Consider the following 17,893-nt stretch of genomic DNA (forward strand, 5'->3'; position numbering starts at 1 on the left):
AGCCAAACCCAGTTCAGTGGTGAACAGAAGCAGAGGAAATGTTTGACTGCAGCTAAATAAAGCAGGAAGACACTGAGCTGCTCAGGTGTTCCTGATAACACCAAGCAGCCACCTGGACAGCCAATAGGAACACAGCTTACTGGAAGTCCAGAGGGCTGGCTTAGTGAAGGAAATTTAATTTAAAGTTGAAGCAGAAAGTTAACAAAGAAAGTTGAAAACCACCTTCTGATCCCTGAAATCTCTGAGTTTTCACACAAAGAACACCTGAACATGTCAAACTGGTTCCATAGTAGAACCATCATTGTAAAAACGTCATAGTATGGTGTGTTGCTCAAAAAACATTAGGACCCGGCTGTCAGGGGACAAACATGTAAGAAACATGAGAACAGAGAGAATCCAACCAGTAGGTCACAGTTTATCATCCCCCAGTCATCTCCTGAAGTCCATATGGTGAGAGACATCAGTATCTGGTTGTTAATTTACCAGAGGATGCTTATAATCATGCTGATGTGGTCTGTACTCTACAGTATTTTAGTGACTCAATAAATGCCTAAGTTGTTTTTTTAAATGCTTTTTAGTTTTTAATAAACATTTAAGAGCCTATATGTAATCAATAAATGGCCTTTGCCTATCTTAAGAAAAATTCACTCAGAACTTGATATGTTAACAGTACTAAATAAATCAATAAATACATGCATACACACAAAAATAAGTTAATACATTAACTGTGTTAAGATTTAGATTAAAAAAAGTTATGTTTTTGCAGAATCCAGTATTGCACACTGGTTGGTCATTACATTTTATTAGTTTGATTTCACTGTTTAAAATGATGCCACCTCTTTTCAGACAGAACCTGTGATAATAAAACAATACAAAATTTTTAGTTCCGTGTTAATAAAGCACTTAAAGCTTTAAGTATGGCTAAATGCTTTTTTCAAAATTAAATATATCACTCCTTAGGTGGTAGTGGCCCCAAGTTCAGTAAAGTTGGAAAGATATTCACAGATTCGAACTTCCAGCATCAATAACTCATTAGATATAGGTTGTCAAAACATAAATGGTGCCTCTTTCCCATTGTTGCAAGGCAGACAATGTGCTACAAGCCCAGTTTTATCAAAAGTAGCTGTCTTTCAAGCTACAGGAATAACATTGGTGTCTATGGAGTGAACAGGGTCCGTCTGCAATTTGCAAAACCGCTGCAACAGTAAAGAGAGACAAATATTCAATAACTTCACTCTTATACATTGTATTGTCACTAAAATCACTGCAGCCTTCAACTGGCTCCTGTTGACAAAGTGTTTTAACAGAAATGTAAATGCTGTAATTTGATTCTTTTAATGAACCATGTAACTTGAATGGATGTGATGCTGGTGTGACCACAGTGCACACGTCTGATGTTGCTCACAGTGGTCCAAGGAACGCTCAGGGAGTTTGTGTGTTTGCTCAGACTCAGGAAAAATTAGAGGGAACATTGATGACAGACATTTAAAATTATTTCTCCAGAATAGAACAGAACGTATTTTGCAGAGGAGCCCACCACTCTCTACATTTTGAACATTTGTAACACCATTAATCGGCATCCGAATCTGCTTTTTAATAATCCAGACTTACGATCGAAAGACAGTGTGACTGTTTATTTGGTACTGACAAAGAAAAGCAATGGTGGATTTCAACATCTGACAATTCCAGAGCCAGAAATGATCAGCTGCAATGGATTCTGACATCTTTAATCATCATGTGCAATGAAACTGAAGTAGAGAAACGATGCGAGTGCAGAGAAATCACACTGTGAAAGAACCCCTGCATAGTAGTTAGTAAGTAGTGACTTCCAGATGTGCTGCACTGTTTGTGAGCACACTCAGTCATGTGATCCAACAGTGACAGTACTGCTAGACTGAAGCTTAGTCTCAGTTTGTTCTGGAGAAAAGTACCATAAATGTCTCCTTCCCTGCACACAGTGTGAGATGCAGTGTATAGTCCACTGTTTATTTTGTGCCTGTCTACAATATTTGTCCAAAAGTGTCAGTTATATAATAATAGTTGGGTAAAAGTGTATCAGCGTCCTGTGTGACCTTCACTGCGGTCCAGGGTTCCTGCAGGATACTTTGGCAGCTGTCACTGCTAGTTTGCTGCTCATGGTGTCCAGAGTGAACTTATGCCTACGGATCACCTCTGGCTGGGGCTGAAGAACACCATACAGTGTCTGTAATGCCCGCACGTCCTCCAAAGCATCATGGGCCTTGTAGTTCACTCCCAGCAGCTCCCTGACCAGGTTCTCCTGTCCAAAGCTCCGGAGGCCGCGGTCCTTCAGCAGCTCCCGAGTCAGCGGCAGAGTGTCCACACAGCCAGAGACCGAAGCCTCGAACTTCACTCTGAGCTGCAGCTGGTCGAGGCACCGGGCCAGCAGAGGACAGTCAAAGCGACGGATGTTGTGTCCGATGAGCAGAGGACGTCCGAGCATCTGGAGGAAGGCTATGAAGGCGACCAGCACCTCTCGGAGAGAGTTGGTGAGGACGGGCCGGTGGTGCAGGTACAGCCTCTGTTCTCGGACCCTGAAGCCGGTCACTCTGGCAGCTCCTGGCTGCATCGGACCCCGGGGGCGGATGTAGAGGTTCAGAGAGTGGAGGCCGCTGACCGCAGCCAGCTGGACGATCTCACACTGCTGATCTGGAGGAGTGAGACATGTGGAGAACGTTTGAAGAACATGTGGAGACGACGTGAAGTACACTTGGAGAACACTTGAAAATAGGGTTGCCACCTTTCAGAAATGAAAATAAAGGATGCCCACCACGGCTCCTCGGGGCCACGGTTCAGTAAAGTTGGAAAGATATTCACAGATTCAGACTTCCGGCATCAATAACTCATTAAATATACTTTGTCAAAACATAAACAATGCCTCTTTTCAATCATTGTAAGCTAGACAATGTGCTACAAGGCCAGTTTTATCAAAAGTAGCTGTCTTTCAAGTTGCAGGAATAACATTGGTGTCAACAGGAGCCAGTTGATGGCTGCAGTGATTTTGGTGACACTACAGTATATAAGAGTGAAGTTACTGAATATTAGTGTCTCTCTTCTTTGTTGCAGCGGTTTTGCAATTTGCAGACTGTACCTGTTCACAGCTGCCTGCACACAGACACCAATGTTATTTCTGCAGCTTGAAAGACAGCTATTTTAGATAAAACTGGGCTTGTAGCACATTGTCTACCTTACAACGATGGGAAAGAGGCACCGTTTATGTTTTGACAAAGTATATTTAATGAGTTATTGATGCTGGAAGTCTGAATCTGTGAATATCTTTCCAACTTTGCTGAACCCAGGGCCACTACCACCTAAGGAGTGGTATATTTAATTTTGAAAAAAAGCATTTAGCCATACTTAAAGCTTTAAGTGCTTCATTAACATGAAACTAAGAGTTTTGTTTTATGATCACAGGTTCTGTCTGAAAAGAAGTGGCCTCATTTTAAACAGTGAAACCAGACTAATAAAATGTCATGACCAGCCAGTGTACGATATTGTATTCTGCAAAAACAAACAACTGAATGCAGAATACTGGACAAAGAAATTCTCTACGGACATTTTCCCCATCTAAATCTTATCTTAACACAATTAATGTGTTAACTTATTTATGTGTGTATACATGTATTTATTGATTTAGTTGTTTAGTACTGTTAGCATATCAGAGTTCTGAGTGAGTTTTTCTTTAGTTAGGCAAAGCCCATTTATTGATTACATATGGGCTAGTAAATAAATGTTTACTAAAAACTAAAAAGCATTTAAAATAATAATAAACAACTTAGGCATTTATTGAGTCACTAAAATGCTGTAGAGTCTATGACCACATCAGCATGATTATAAGCATCCTCTGGTAAATTCACATAGTGTAGGAAATCTAGCTTATCACATCATGATGTCTCTCACCATATGGACTTCAGGAGATGATTGGAGAATGATAAACTGTGACCTACTGGTTGGGTCCCATCTATTCTCATGTTTCTTACATGTTGGTCCCCTGATGCATGATGCCTCAGCCTGTCCATGAGCAACAGAAAACATACTTTGCCCTGTACCTATTGCCAGGGGTTCGACTCTTCCCACTCACGTCTGTACTTTTGCAAACGTTTTTGCTTCTTTGGACGTGGTGGAGTTTCAGGTGTAGACATTTTTAAACGCGCAGGTGCAGCACCGCCTGTAACCAGGCAACCAGAGACGGGACCATAGGACCGGGTACACAGAGAAGTCTATCCGCTGGACCTCGCAACGGGTCCTCACTACATAGGTCTAAGGAAGATGAAACTGGCTGCCCTTAATATTTTCTGTGTTTTATTTTGTTCATTATACGGTTTGATGAGTGTGTGACAGACGTGTCTGGGACATTTATGAAAATACGGATCAAATATTTATTGTCAAATGAAGGACGATTCTGTATTTTAAGGGACCCTACTTGAAGTACACTTGGAGAGCATGTGGAGAACATGAGATCACCTCATGTGCTTCAGACTGCTCTCCTCCAGGATCTTCCATATACTGGGCGTTAAAGCAACATATGAAATGTTCGTAGACTCCCATGTCAGCCATAGCGGACCAGTTCTACACAGCAGATCTTACTACAGTTATAAGATAAATCATCCTACCCAGTCCAGTCGTCTCCAGGTCAAAGAAAACCAGCGACTGTTGAGCGCCTTCAGACTCTGCTGTCTGCATCACGTCTCGATCGAAAACCTTTTAAATGTGACACTAATGTTTGGCTAAATAAACAAAACAGAAGCGTGTAGCTGCTGAAGGACCGCAGCCTCCAGAGCTTTGGACAGCAGAAGCAAATATATTGAACTACTGTGCCGAGGCGTGTTTTGGTCACATGACTCGTGACGTTTGACGTACGTTGGAGCAACGAATCACCTGATTGGTTCGGTTTGTCACATAGACTGTATGGTTCGTCATCATCGAATCACTTGGCGGGATCGAGTGTGCTCAGGGATAGGAGATCCCTATTTAGTGTCATTCAAGACACATTCATGATTTGCGTATGTTGGATGGCTGGATGGATGGATGGATAGATGGATGGATGGATGGATGGATGGATAGATGGATGGATGGATGGATAGATAGATAGATAGATAGATAGATAGATAGATAGATAGATAGATAGATAGATAGATAGATAGATAGATAGATAGATAGATACTATCAGTGCTAATATTTCACAACTGTATGGGGTATCCGAAAACCTTTAATTCACTGTATGAAGATTTTGAGGGTCTGGGTCATTGCGTTGTCTTCCAACATGACAAAACATACTTTGCTCGTGGTGAAGAATGAGCTCCAGAAGACCAAAGTGAAGGTTCTTGACTGGACTGTACAAAGCCTTGACTTGAATCCCATTGACAATCTGTGAGGTCAACTGAAGACCAGGTCCATGGCAGAAGACCATCAAATCTGGAGGAGCTTGAGAAATTTGCCAAAGAAAAATGTGTTGGGATTCCTCAGGAGATGTCAGAGACTTGCTATAAACTACAACAAACGGCTGCAAGCTGTTATCCAGCAAAAACACAATTGACCATTAGCATCAAGGGGGCTAATAATTTTGACCCTGGTAGTTTTTTGTTTTTGTTAAACAATTTTGTTTATGTGTGCAAAGTAAAATAATGTAAGCATCCAAAATAAAACTAGGATGTTTGGAAAAGCTGTGTTAAAAATTCCTTGATGTGTTTAACAGCACTTGAGGATTTTTTGGAAAAAAAAAATTTCATGAGGGGGCTAATAACTTTGACAAAATGCCATCTGCTGACTGCTGAACGTGGAGCGACTAGCCGTCCTGCAGGTACTCTAACTTTTTAAAACTTTGAACAGCATTGGATCTTGCAGACAGCTTGAATGACTGTAGCAACACACAAAATGAATTAGACTTTTTCATGTTTTTCAAGTTTTTTAGGAAAATGCTTTTCTCGGTCCTAATAGGTAATTAAAATGTGCATATATTTTTTTAAAAAAGAGGCTTGGAGATGATGTAAACCAAATTGGAATTATTAAATTGCTTCTTAGAGTGGACTGCACACATTTTGCATTATATGAGAACATATGCATGAACATGTCTCCAATCAATACTTAAGCGCCTCTCCAGAACCCCAGCTGCCAGTCATCTCAGCTAATGAGTCTGGAGCTGAAGACCTGGGGTCCGTTTCACAAAGCAGGTTCAACAAACTCTGAGTGTAACCCTGAACTCTGAGTTGATCTACTCTGAGATAAGAAACTCTGAGTTTCCGGTTCCAGAACAGCTGAGATTTATCAGACCACACATAGATGTTCTTGCATTCCTGTACAATTATCTTTTAGAGCGGTACCGTTTCACGTCACAGTCCATAATCTACATACACAACCTAATCCGTCCTTACATTTGCAACATTACCAACCACAGTCATGCTCTCACAGCCCATCAGATATTGTGTGTTGCGCTGCGGTTCTTTGCAAATGGAAGTTTTTTGTATAATGTCAGAGATGCAGAGCACCTCAGTAAGGCCACTGTATGCAGAGCGCTCAGAAAAGTGTGTCTGGCCCTGAAACGGCTTTTACCATCTTTGTGGTTTTCCCTGAACATAAACCTGTCAGAATCATCAAGGAGGAGTTCCACAGGATTGCAGGTGAATGATGTAGAGATCTGTCAAATTAATTTTAAATCATATTCTGTTATTGACATTGTGCTGCAACCTCAGACTGGGATTAGTCATTTTAATTTCTTTTAGGATTTCCCAGGGAGTGTTCTTATATTTCATCTTAAGCTGCTGCCACATGCGCTTCTACCCCGTGGGATTGCACCTAAATGCAATGACTTAATAGGCTACCATTCAAACAGTTTTCCCCTGTAATATTATTGTGATTGCAAAGGACTACATTTAAACTTATGCATTGACCCAGGCAGCAATGTTCTCCCACGCCTTCTCCCTCTCTTTTGCAGCTGCAGTGGTGTTGCACTTCTTTCTAAAAACGTGTTCAAACTCGCCATATGAGCACATTAATATTTCCAATTCAAGTGGGGTGAAAAACGCAGCCCTGCGCTTCCCCGTTACCATGGTGACTCGTCGAATCATGGCTCCATTGATACTGTCTTTTTATAGTTGTGTTGCTTAACTCCGGGTGAAACTACTCCGAGTTGATAAAACCAACTCAAATCAGCTGTTCTGGAACCGGAAACTCAGTTTCCTTTCTCAGAGTAGATCAACTCAGAGTTCAGGGTTACACTCAGTTTGGTGAACCTGCTTTGTGAAACGGACCCCTCGGCCACTGAGAGGTGGCTACCCAGAAGTCAAGCTTCTGTTAGCAGCTGCTAATTCGGTGAGAGGTTCTCAAGTCTTGGTGAAGACTGCAACCCCTGCTAACAGCGGACTAAGTAGGTGAGAAGCTACGTGTGTGTGTCCTGTAGCCACTGAGGGGTGGTGTTTTGTGTGCTGTTTCGTTGGAAATGTGTGTGTTTAGAGGCACCAGTTTCATTTAGTTAATTCTGTCCACTAGTCACTAGTAGTTTCTGTTGTTTCTGGTGGGTGTTGCTGTTGTGATTAGGTTTGTCTAAGGAGTTTAGCTGTTTAGCTTTTGTTTAGCTAGATTAAAACTGTTAGCCTTTGGTTTTATGTTTTTCTTTGATTTAGCAACATCCGCCATCTTGTTTTTCTTTGTTTGATCACTTTTATTTTAAATTTGCCACTGAGCAATAAATTCCTTTACTTAAACCAACGACAACTGGTTGTTTTTGTTACACCCAGCTGACCCTAGCGGTTGGGTCATAACATCTGTAGACATAACATATAGGCTAATCAGGCAGAGGATGAAGTTGGTTTTGTTGTGCAAAGAGCTTTCTTGCAGTAGTCATAGGTTACAAAGATAGTACAAGTAGCAACCCAGGAAATAAAGGCACGAACATCTCTAAGTAAAGACTGGAGGATCTTCATCCTACTGGTGAACAAGAGGAGATGCACATCAGTATTCAGCACAGCCGATTACCGCACTAAACTAACAACATTACCGACCACGAGGCTCTGAGGGGAGACGCCACAAGCAGTTACAAAAATAAGGTCATAGACTGTGGCCCCAGAGGAGACGGACTTCCAAAGTTGTTGTGTTTTGTTTTATGTTGCAGGTTCCCTGGTTGTCTGCAGCTCATTTAATCAAGGAACCAGACTGTATAAGACCTATTATTCCTTCATGCGTTTTTCTCATTTGCAGCAACAGAACAACTGATGGTGTCCCAAAGAACACATGCTAATGTGATGAAAACAGTAACGTGTTCAAATTACAAGCTGCATTTGTGTCTATCGAGCAAAGATGACACAACTCACTTGTGTTCGGCTGCAGTTTTGCTTTTTTAATAAGCAGATGAATTTTCCCCCATAAAGTCTTTTTTTTTCTTACAACCATAGACATGTTTATATCATTAAAAAAGAAATATAACACAAATTGCACCTTATATATACATAACCGTGTCCAGAGTGGCGCAGACAAACAGACACAATGCATCTTTTTTTTTTCTCGCTTTGTAGCACAAAAATGAGTGACCAGGTGTGGCCTGTTAAAATGTTGTCATGATTAATAGTAGATAATGAACCGTACACAGGATAATATATCCTTTTATAACAGATTCTTTAAAACCAATGTACATCCCGAATGCATGATCATAAATAGTACATACACTGTGTATAAAAGAGGAACAAAAACAACCAGAGAAAGCAGAGCATGCCTTCCAGTGACAGGTACATTCACTTTTTTCTTTTTTTTTTTCTTGCAGAATGCCATATTGACAGCTTTGACGTACACCACAAACAGCATCCCCTCAAATATCAGCTTCAAGATATCTGACCAGGGATCAGTTTTGTCCCTTCAGCTCACCTTTTGTCTGAATTAGCCTACAGTTTATGCGGCAAGTCTCTACACCTGCATTAAAACTGAAGTCAGCACAGTCATCGCTGAAACTTCCAGCTTCAAGGAAATTAACACTGATTGTTTTGGTGAGATCCGAGCAAAGGTCGCTCAGAAGTATCTGATCAAAGACGCAGCAAGCAAGGAAAGATATTGCAGCTTTAGTGCAGAGACATCATTGCTCTTAAGCTACTGAGTAGAGGCCCACAAAGCTCAACGTTACACCGACTGTTTCGATACTGTGTGGACAGAAAAGGATTTAAGATTATGCAGAAACAGGTAGGCGGTCTGAGTTAGTTGCTACTAGTTTTTGTCTGGATAACACACAGATTAAATGCTACTTTTCACAGCCAGAGCCGGGAGAGACGAGGATGGAAGCGCGAGGAGGAAGAAGAAGAGAGTATTTTGCATGGCTCAGAGGACATCCTGGACGGTTTGAGCGTGCAGATGAGTGCAACAGTTCCTCCACAGGTTCAATGAAACTCAGACTAATGAAGCCTTTTCTTAAGTTAGTTTTAGTGTCTCTTGATGGCTGTGGAGTCTTTTTTCCCCCCTACATGAAGAACATTTATGGGAAAACACTGGTGTAGGTGTGTGTAGCCTGCACATGCACAAAGTGGGAGCTGACACAGTGGAAGGAATTATTCATTCAGACACGCAACCAAATACAGATGGGAGAGGAAAAGATGGCTTTCATCTGAACCAAAGCAAAACATGAAATCATATTGACAACTAAAACATGACATCTTTGATATCAATACCAACACCTATAATACAGCAATAATATATATTAAAAAATTCAAGTTCTGATGCAGTAACACTGATGTTTCTGAATTAAACATAAGAAAATAATTAAAGGTTGCAGGGGAAGGGAAATACCAAACACTTAGGGCTGACTGAAACTTCAGGTCAAGTTCATGTGACACTTGACACTGTGAACACAGATCGGCAACTTTTCCTTCTATTATTTCTCAGGAGAACACCCCAAAACGGTTTCTGTTCACTGTGAAACAGGAAAAGAGAAAAACCGGCGGTAAACCAAGTAAAACCACCACAGAAACAAAAGTGGAACCTGAATTCCAGACACTTCACTTTGCAAAACAGGAAATAGAGACTATTCAACGATGAACAACCCAGGAGCAGCACTGCACTTTCTTTCTATGTACACTTTTTTCCTTTGTAACATAATAATAATTATAATTATAATAATAACTATATGTAACATACAGCTGTAACAGATTTCGACACAGTCTCTTCAAACTGATGAAGGAAAAAGTGTGATGGACAAGCATGCAGCCTCCTGGCTGGTGTGTCCTGTGTAAACGTGAAAAGCAGAATTAGCTTGGCGCTGGTTACAGACAAAATGTCCGCCAGTTCAGTCAGTATGGCTACATTTCTTCTGGGTGGCTTTCACCACCTGCCCACATGCTAAAGAATAAAGACGGGGCACTGTATGATTTGGCTTTGCAGGTGTGGGCTTTTCTATCCTTGTCTCACCACCTGTCCTTCCCTTCGTCTCCTCTGACCGACCCCTGGTGCTCCAGCAGAGGTCAAACAGCGCTCAGATCAGAGGGTCAACCAACACGATCGCTCACGTCTCTTCACTCCACCTTTCTGCTGCTTTGTCCCTCTGTGCCAAACCTCAATCCTCTCTTTTTTGTCACATCTTTCTGCTTTGACCCAACCAGGGGAGGAAGGGGTGTGTGCACCGAGGAGGGGCAGCAGACGACACTGAGTGTAACCCTCACCCAGTGACCAGCCTCGTTCAACCCCTGACTCTCCGCCCTCCCCCTCTCACACCCTCCTCCACTTGAAAAGGTGGCTTCTGGCGTTCCGTCCTTCGTCAGCGTCACACCATGAACTCATTGCTGCCGTACAGAACCAGTTGCTGTGGCCCTGAGCCGAAGTCCGAATCCCTCCGGTGGCTTCCCGAGGGCTCGCGTGGTGAGCTGCGGCTCAGCCTGAGCCTGTGGCGCGTCTTACCGGTTTTGTGGCCCCCCTCTGCCTCCGCCAGCGGGGCCCCCAGGCCACAGGAAGTGAGCAGGGGCCCAGAGGAGGAGGAGCGGAACCGATAGTGAGGGGACGGAGAACCGGAGGCGTTGGAGGAGAGAGAGGAAGAAGGGTGGTAGGAGGAGGAGATGGTGGAGGTGGAGTCTGCTGAGTCCTGGGAGTCGGGCTGGCGGCGCAGAGCCCGTCTGCTCTTTGCCTCGGACTTTCTAGATCGGTACGTGCCACGATCTGTGAGAGAGAGCATTAAAAACATCATACAAACATGGTACAGATTATGAACAGATGCTATAGATAGTTTTCTAAAATCAGAATTGAAGATAGTATTCTTCCTTCGGTATTCTAAACAGAACATACATGTAAACTGATATATATGTGTGTGTGTGTGTGTGTGTATATATATATATTTTTTTTTTTCTTTAATTTATTTATTTTTTTTAACTGGGCCTGATTTAGGTGGCTAAGATACATTTTGCAGCTTCTGTACTGATCCTCCTATCTGCTTCTCCAACCTGAGGACAAGCTGACCACCTTCCACTGTAAATACACTGACTATGGACGAAAGCCTCATACAAATTCAGTTCAGAGAAACCAAACTATTCCTTTAAACACAGTTAGAGTGTGCATGTAAAATCCATCCACCATCTATACACCGTTTAATCCTCATTAGGGTCATGGGGGGCTGGAGTCTATCCCAGCTGACTGTAGGTGAAGGCAGTGGACACCTGGACAGGTCACCAGTCTATCACAGGGCTACACAGAGAGGCAAACAAGCACACTCACATTCACACCTGCAGACAATTTAGAATCATCAATTAATCTCAGTTTTTGGACTGTGGGAGGAAGCTGGAGAACCCGGAGAAAACCCACAGGGAGAACATGCAAACTCCAGGACAAGAAGCAGGAGGCGACAGTACTAACCACTGCGCCACTATGCAGCCCTCCATGTAAAATAAAACTATGATATCTTTGGTGATTCAATGATGTTATGGCCCAGTACCTGCTGCAGTCTCATTAAGGTAGAAGCAACATATCACACACACATACCAGAGGGGTCTGATGTGGCTCCCTCCGTCTCCATGGTGATGTTCTCAGAGCTGTCTGCTGTGCCGATCGAGGCTTCAGATTCAGGAGTCTCATCATCAGATGCCCGCGGCTCAAGGATCAACATTTCATACGTCAGCTCCTCTCTGCCCAGACACAAATTAAAGGTCAGTTGGTGCTTCATCCAAAGCAGCTCATTTACATTTGAATTTTTAGCAATTTATTGTGACAGGTAACTTCCTGCAAATCTAAAAGATCCTTGTAACACACAGATGCTAGTTAATGACTTAACAACAAGAAGGACCAAACAGACTGACACTCTGTCTGATTAAGGAAAAGCAGTATTTGCACCAGTGATTAAACAATGCATCAGCTAAAGTGGATGTCCAGCTGAGGACTACTGAGCATGGCGTACTTTTCTTTCTGCAGACTCTCGATCTGCTCTGTGAGGATTCGCTCCTCCTGCTGCATCGCCAGCTGCTGCTGCTCGTTCAGCCCAGCGTCTGCTGCATCCTCTCCTCCTCCTCCTCCTCCTCCTCCTCCTGCAGTCTCTCCATCCACCAGAGAGGGTGCTCTGGGGCTGAGAGGAGGTGAGGGTGTGTGGCTGCTGGTTTGCCGGACACGACTTTTGCCCTGGAAGTTCACACACACATACAAACAAATCACAGAGTGAGTGTGGGTGATGACACTATGCATTGCTGACAGAAACAAGAATAGAACTATGGATTTGCTATAGACAAAGTTGGATGTTTTGACCACGTACTGACTATACACACATACAGACCACAACATATATACTAAAACACTATTAGTCCTGCTGATTGTCACTCTGCACACACACAGACACACTTTCATCTGCACACACCACACACCCACACACACAGGTAGGCATTACCTTAAGTTTAGCTGTGTTAGGCTGCATGTTAATACATTGTAAAGCAGAAACAGAAAGCAAAAAGCGATCAGTGGAGCTCATGTTAGAGGGGTGCTCTCTGAGCGTTCACCACAAACATAAACATTTAGCAAAGGCATAACTATGGTTACAGCTGCAGTTACACCACACCTGTCTGAAATCTAAACGTAAACACTACTTGCCCTCAGGGGCAGGATTACAAGCTTAAACGCAACCGGAGCATGTAGGTGTAGCTACAAACGCGTTAGGCTGTTAGCTTGGCTTAATTTCCACAGAAACTTGGCAGACAAAACAACAAAAACACCACTATGAAAAATCTTACAACAACAGAGCAACATTTTCTGAGAAAGATAAAGTTTAAGTATAGGTCAGTTCGTAAACGTTAGCAGTAGCTGTGCTTCAAAACTTACTTCATGATTATGGACAGACTGATTGTATTGGCTTGCTGATTTCTGCGTGGTCGCTTGCTAGTTTGTCAGTAAAGTCACTAACACAGCAGACTGAAAGGTTACCATCACTGCTAACTTTCCCATTATTCCTGTAGCTGCAGATGGACGGTACCCAAAATGCCTTACACCTGCATTCTTTTTAATGGCCAGAAGGGGGTGACTCCTCTGGTTACAAAAGAAGGTCCAGTTGTGGAGGACTTTCTTTTAATGTACACTCTCAGCAACCATTTTCCTGGTAAGTTTATTGTCACAACTGCTAGTTCCAAGTGGCTTTCAATGCAGCGTGATGTTCATTTTGTAAATTATGGTTCCATTTAGAGTAAAATAGATGATAAAGCTGGATATGTTTTAGGGCAAGGCTATTTTATGATTGGCAAATTGCTATAGTATTGCTGTGCATCAAGTTCTCGGCCATATCCACCTTTCACTTTTCACCTCCCATTTCAAAAGAGAAAGATGGCAACAGTCAAATTCCAAAATCCAGGGCAGCCATCGATGACCCAATGGGTGACGGCATGGTGGCTGCACCCATGTTTTATACATAGTTAATGAAAATGTCAAACAACAACTGATCAGTCTCAAGTGCTGAGATATTAAAAAATAAAAATTTTCTGCCTCCATCATATTTTTGATAGCAAAGTTATATTTGTAAGAACTTGCCGCACACAAACAATGGCGTCCACTGTTCTGTGCCATATTGGTATGTGTAAGACGGTGACAAGTTTCTTCAAAATTAATTACTAAATAAATATATGAGATATCTATTTCAGATAATATCTATCTATCTATCTATCTATCTATCTATCTATCTATCTATCTATCTATCTATCTATCTATCTATCTATCTATCTATCTATCTATCTATCTATCTATCTATCTATCTATCTATCTATCTATCTATCTATCTATCTATCTATCTACCAAAAATAAAACTTTGGAACTAAGCAGAATCTAAAAAAAATAAAAATTCGGTGCTCAGTCACAACAGAGAACATAGAAGCATGAGTGACTGAATTATGACCAACAGGCATGTGGCAGTATGGGCTGAACTCCACACTATATTTACACGGAGTACTTTGGAAACGAGTATGCAAACAAACTAAAAATCTTAGTAACATATCTGTAGTATGTACTGTGACGACTTTTTTCCAGTACTGTTAAATCCTGTAGGCATTTGGAAAAATGTTGTACGTATTGTTCTCGGTTTAGTGGCATTAACCAGAAATGGTTTTAGATTTTTCTTTCTATTGTAAATGATTTATTACATTATTGCTATCATGCTACACAGAAGACATTTTTGAGGTGTCTCTACTTCTAGTCATGGTTGTGTTGTTTTCATAGAGGTGCAGGACTTTATATTGCAGTGGAAAATTTGCGCACAATAAGTGAAAATGCATCAGGTTCAAAAAAACGCCAAGAACCCGATGTACACTTTTGTAGTCAATCAGGGAACTATATTATATGACTCGCTGCGTTGCATAACAACATATGCCAACCAACCGACTGGTAACAAAACAACAGCACAAACAAAGAGTCAGACACCTAACAGAAAACTAGTTTACAGACAGACGTGACGAGTACTGTGAGCAGATGTTACAGACAGTATGAGTGGACGCATCAAACAGACTGACAGGACGGGTGGTGGGCGGGCACATGGTGTGGGAGGGGCATACATACCGGGGTGGCAGTGCGGGTTATGCTCATAAACCTAACAGCAATTAGTACAGGTTTCTGGAAGGAGGGGTAGGAGGGGAGGAAGGAAGGAAGGAAGGACAGGTTAGGGTTTGGGAGCGGTGAAAGTAACCGTGAAAGAGTGGATTTGGTTATTTACAGTTCAAAATACGTCTAGACAATGACAGTCAGCTGAGCTAAGCTAGGTTGGAAAGAGAAATATTTCTAAGATGTGCCAGTTCATCAATTACACATTTAAATATAGTTACTTTACCACATAATCTTGGCAAGTTTTATCCAGATATCTCTAGACCTACAAGTTATTAAAACCATGCATCCCAGTAGCTCAACAGGTTGAGCGGGCGATCCATAAACTGGGGCTATAGTCCACTGGTTTGATTCCAGCCAATTCCCACATTCTTCTTCCCATTTTCCTGTCTTCTGCTCACTACTATCCTGTCAATAAAGCCGGAAAATTACCAAAAAATAACTTAAAGATAAAAAAACATGCTTCCTTGGAAAGTTTAGATACAGCTGGCTTCTAGTGGAATTTGGTCAGCATCATCTTTCTGAGTAATGGTTTACCGAAATACATATTACACAGCACAATGTTTTCCTAAGGCTTTGCAGTTTGAACTTACTGTGAAAAAACACTAAAGCAGTCAAAAAATCACTTTGAATTTTCCCAGTTTTAATAAAGATCAACTGTTTTGCCAGAACTTTTGAATTTGGTTTCACTCAATGATTTTTTTCCCCATAGTATCCTATTACTGGAATGTATTTGTTGGAACATTAGCAACACTATCAATTACTGCACGGTATTTCAGTTCACTATGCTTCTATTCACATTGCATCTTTTGTGCTTTGCACATGGATGTTATTTCTGTTTGAAATAAACACAAATTATTGTAGTTGCTCCCAAAAGTACATCAGTCACTGTAAGTCAAAGGGTAAAGAGAAGCTAGCAGTGGGAACAGGCATTGATAAGAGAGGACTTCACATAGGAAGGTTTTAAAATTAGCAACTGCTCCCTGTTGTGGAAATGTTTAAATTACATCCTATAAAGTGTGTTTTTTTTGTCAGCTTTTTGCTTGTGTTAGACAAACACAGCAAAATCTGTTGATGAAAGATGGACAGAGGAATGAACTCCTGCCATGGCCATGTGAAAACCATGCCAGCTGGTCATGGGACTGAAAACTGTTTCCATTTAAATGATGAGTGAGAGGAACAAGCGGCAAAAACATCCACCAACAGGCAGTCAGGGCTATTCATGAGATTGTCTTCAGCACTGTGGTAACTTGAGTCTGGTCTTACCATGGACTTCCTGATGTGGGTCAGTCTGCTCTTGGCTTTGCTCTCTGCAAACTCGAGACTGCTGATGTCCTTCAGGCGAGCTTTGTACTTGCTCATCTGCTCGTTGATGATCAGCTCCACACACCTACAGACCAGAGATCATTGCAAATGTCATTTGTAAATCTGTTACTATATTTTTACATGCAAATATTTATTATTAATTTAACACCAGTTATCAAAATAGTAGCACTTTTCAGACATTGGTTACGTAGCTTTTCAGGCTTCATCAAATTAAGTGACAGCGTTCAGTGCGATATTTGTTTGGTTTGGACAATACATCAAGTGATGTCTAATAGATAATAATGCTCAAATAAACAAAAGAATAAATCTAAATTACAGCAGCCTAGTATATTTATGATTTTCTAAACACTGAAAATTCTGTTGATGTGCGATGATGCTCTAAATTGTACTTTACCAACAGTAAAATAAAAATATCTTGACGGCTGAGACAGAGGTCAGGAATCAACCTGAGGACGACGGCTGTGTAACAAATGACAACTGCAGCTGATAAACTGTGACTCTGTGTGACAACTGAAAAGCATACAGTGTGACTTGCTGTTAGATCCTGATCAAACTTGTCTTAATGTGATGAAGTTTCTGCTACTGTGCTGTGTGTAAATGCACACAACACTCTCACTTTGGAGTCGATCACGTGGTCTGATATTTTGTGTTATTACCCTGACAAGGAACGTGGCGGATGTGATGATTGGTGTACGTGATTGCTTAAATTTCCCTCGGGATTAATGAAGTATCTATCTATCTATCTATCTATCTATCTATCTATCTATCTATCTATCTATCTATCTATCTATCTATCTATCTATCTATCTATCTATCTATCTATCTATCTATCTATCTATCTATCTATCTATCTATCTATCTATCTATCTATCTATCTATCTATCTTGTCCTGTTTGTCTGTTGGCAACATTACTCAAAAACAGACGGATTTCGATGAAATTTTCAGGGAAGGTCAGAAATGACAAACCTCATTAGATTTTGGCGGTGATGCAGCTTATAGACTAGATTCATGGTTTTGTTAAAGATTTCTGTATCATTGCAAGATAGTGGGATGGCGTTATTGTAACTATGACAACAAGTAAACACTACGTCAGCTGCCTGCTGAGGATCACACGATTGTGATCCTGCTACAAATTGACTGCTGCGCACTTATCCTTCAGAAATGATACAACGACAGAGTAGCCTTGAAGGAGTACTGCGCTCTTTGAGTGCTTTTCTTGTTTTAGTGAAATGTATTTTTTTGGGAGGGGACATTTTGGGCTTTATTTGACAGGTTAAGCTGAGAGGCAGACAGGAAAGTAGGGGAGAAGAATGGGGTCTGTTTATGGGTCGCATGATCAACCAGTTGAGCTATCTGGGTGCTCCAGTGAAATGTAATTTAAAATCTTTCCTGTTCACATCATTGCTGAACAGCATTTTAATTAAGTGTCTGGTCTGGTGTGTCATCTATATTACATATTACCTCAGTGACTCAAAATATACATGAAATAATATACAGACAACAGAAGAAATGTTACCACATCTAACAAAAGTA

General features: G+C 41.4%; 2 protein-coding genes across 18 annotated transcripts in view; both read right to left on the reverse strand.

Moving 5' to 3' along the window:
- Positions 1-1,619: 1,619 nt before the first annotated feature.
- On the reverse strand, positions 1,620-8,189 carry plex9.2 (PML-like exon 9.2). The gene is made up of 2 exons (XM_023272642.3): positions 4,632-8,189; positions 1,620-2,667 (listed from the first exon to the last, which is right to left on the reverse strand). The coding sequence occupies exons 1-2, from the start codon at positions 4,699-4,701 to the stop codon at positions 2,075-2,077; spliced, it is 663 nt and encodes a 220-aa protein (XP_023128410.1). The 5' UTR covers positions 4,702-8,189; the 3' UTR covers positions 1,620-2,074.
- Positions 8,190-9,528: 1,339 nt separating this feature from the next.
- The window catches only part of LOC111570087 (unconventional myosin-IXAa-like), a 151,119-nt gene continuing 142,754 nt past the window's right edge, over positions 9,529-17,893 (reverse strand). For 11 of the 17 annotated variants that reach the window (XM_055008730.1, XM_055008729.1, XM_055008735.1 and 8 more), the window contains 6 exons: positions 16,300-16,423; positions 14,992-15,045; positions 12,848-12,868; positions 12,368-12,585; positions 11,956-12,098; positions 9,529-11,139 (listed from right to left, as the gene is read on the reverse strand). In XM_055008730.1, the coding sequence (XP_054864705.1) occupies positions 10,751-11,139; positions 11,956-12,098; positions 12,368-12,585; positions 12,848-12,868; positions 14,992-15,045; positions 16,300-16,423 (949 nt within the window). In that variant the 3' untranslated portion in view covers positions 9,529-10,750. The remainder of the gene's footprint in view (positions 11,140-11,955; positions 12,099-12,367; positions 12,586-12,847; positions 12,869-14,991; positions 15,046-16,299; positions 16,424-17,893) is intronic. The other 6 variants (XM_055008737.1, XM_055008741.1, XM_055008736.1 and 3 more) reach the window with 3 other exon arrangements.

This window comes from Amphiprion ocellaris, chromosome 3, assembly GCF_022539595.1.
Source record: "Amphiprion ocellaris isolate individual 3 ecotype Okinawa chromosome 3, ASM2253959v1, whole genome shotgun sequence".
NCBI classification, from domain to species: Eukaryota; Metazoa; Chordata; class Actinopteri; family Pomacentridae; genus Amphiprion; species Amphiprion ocellaris.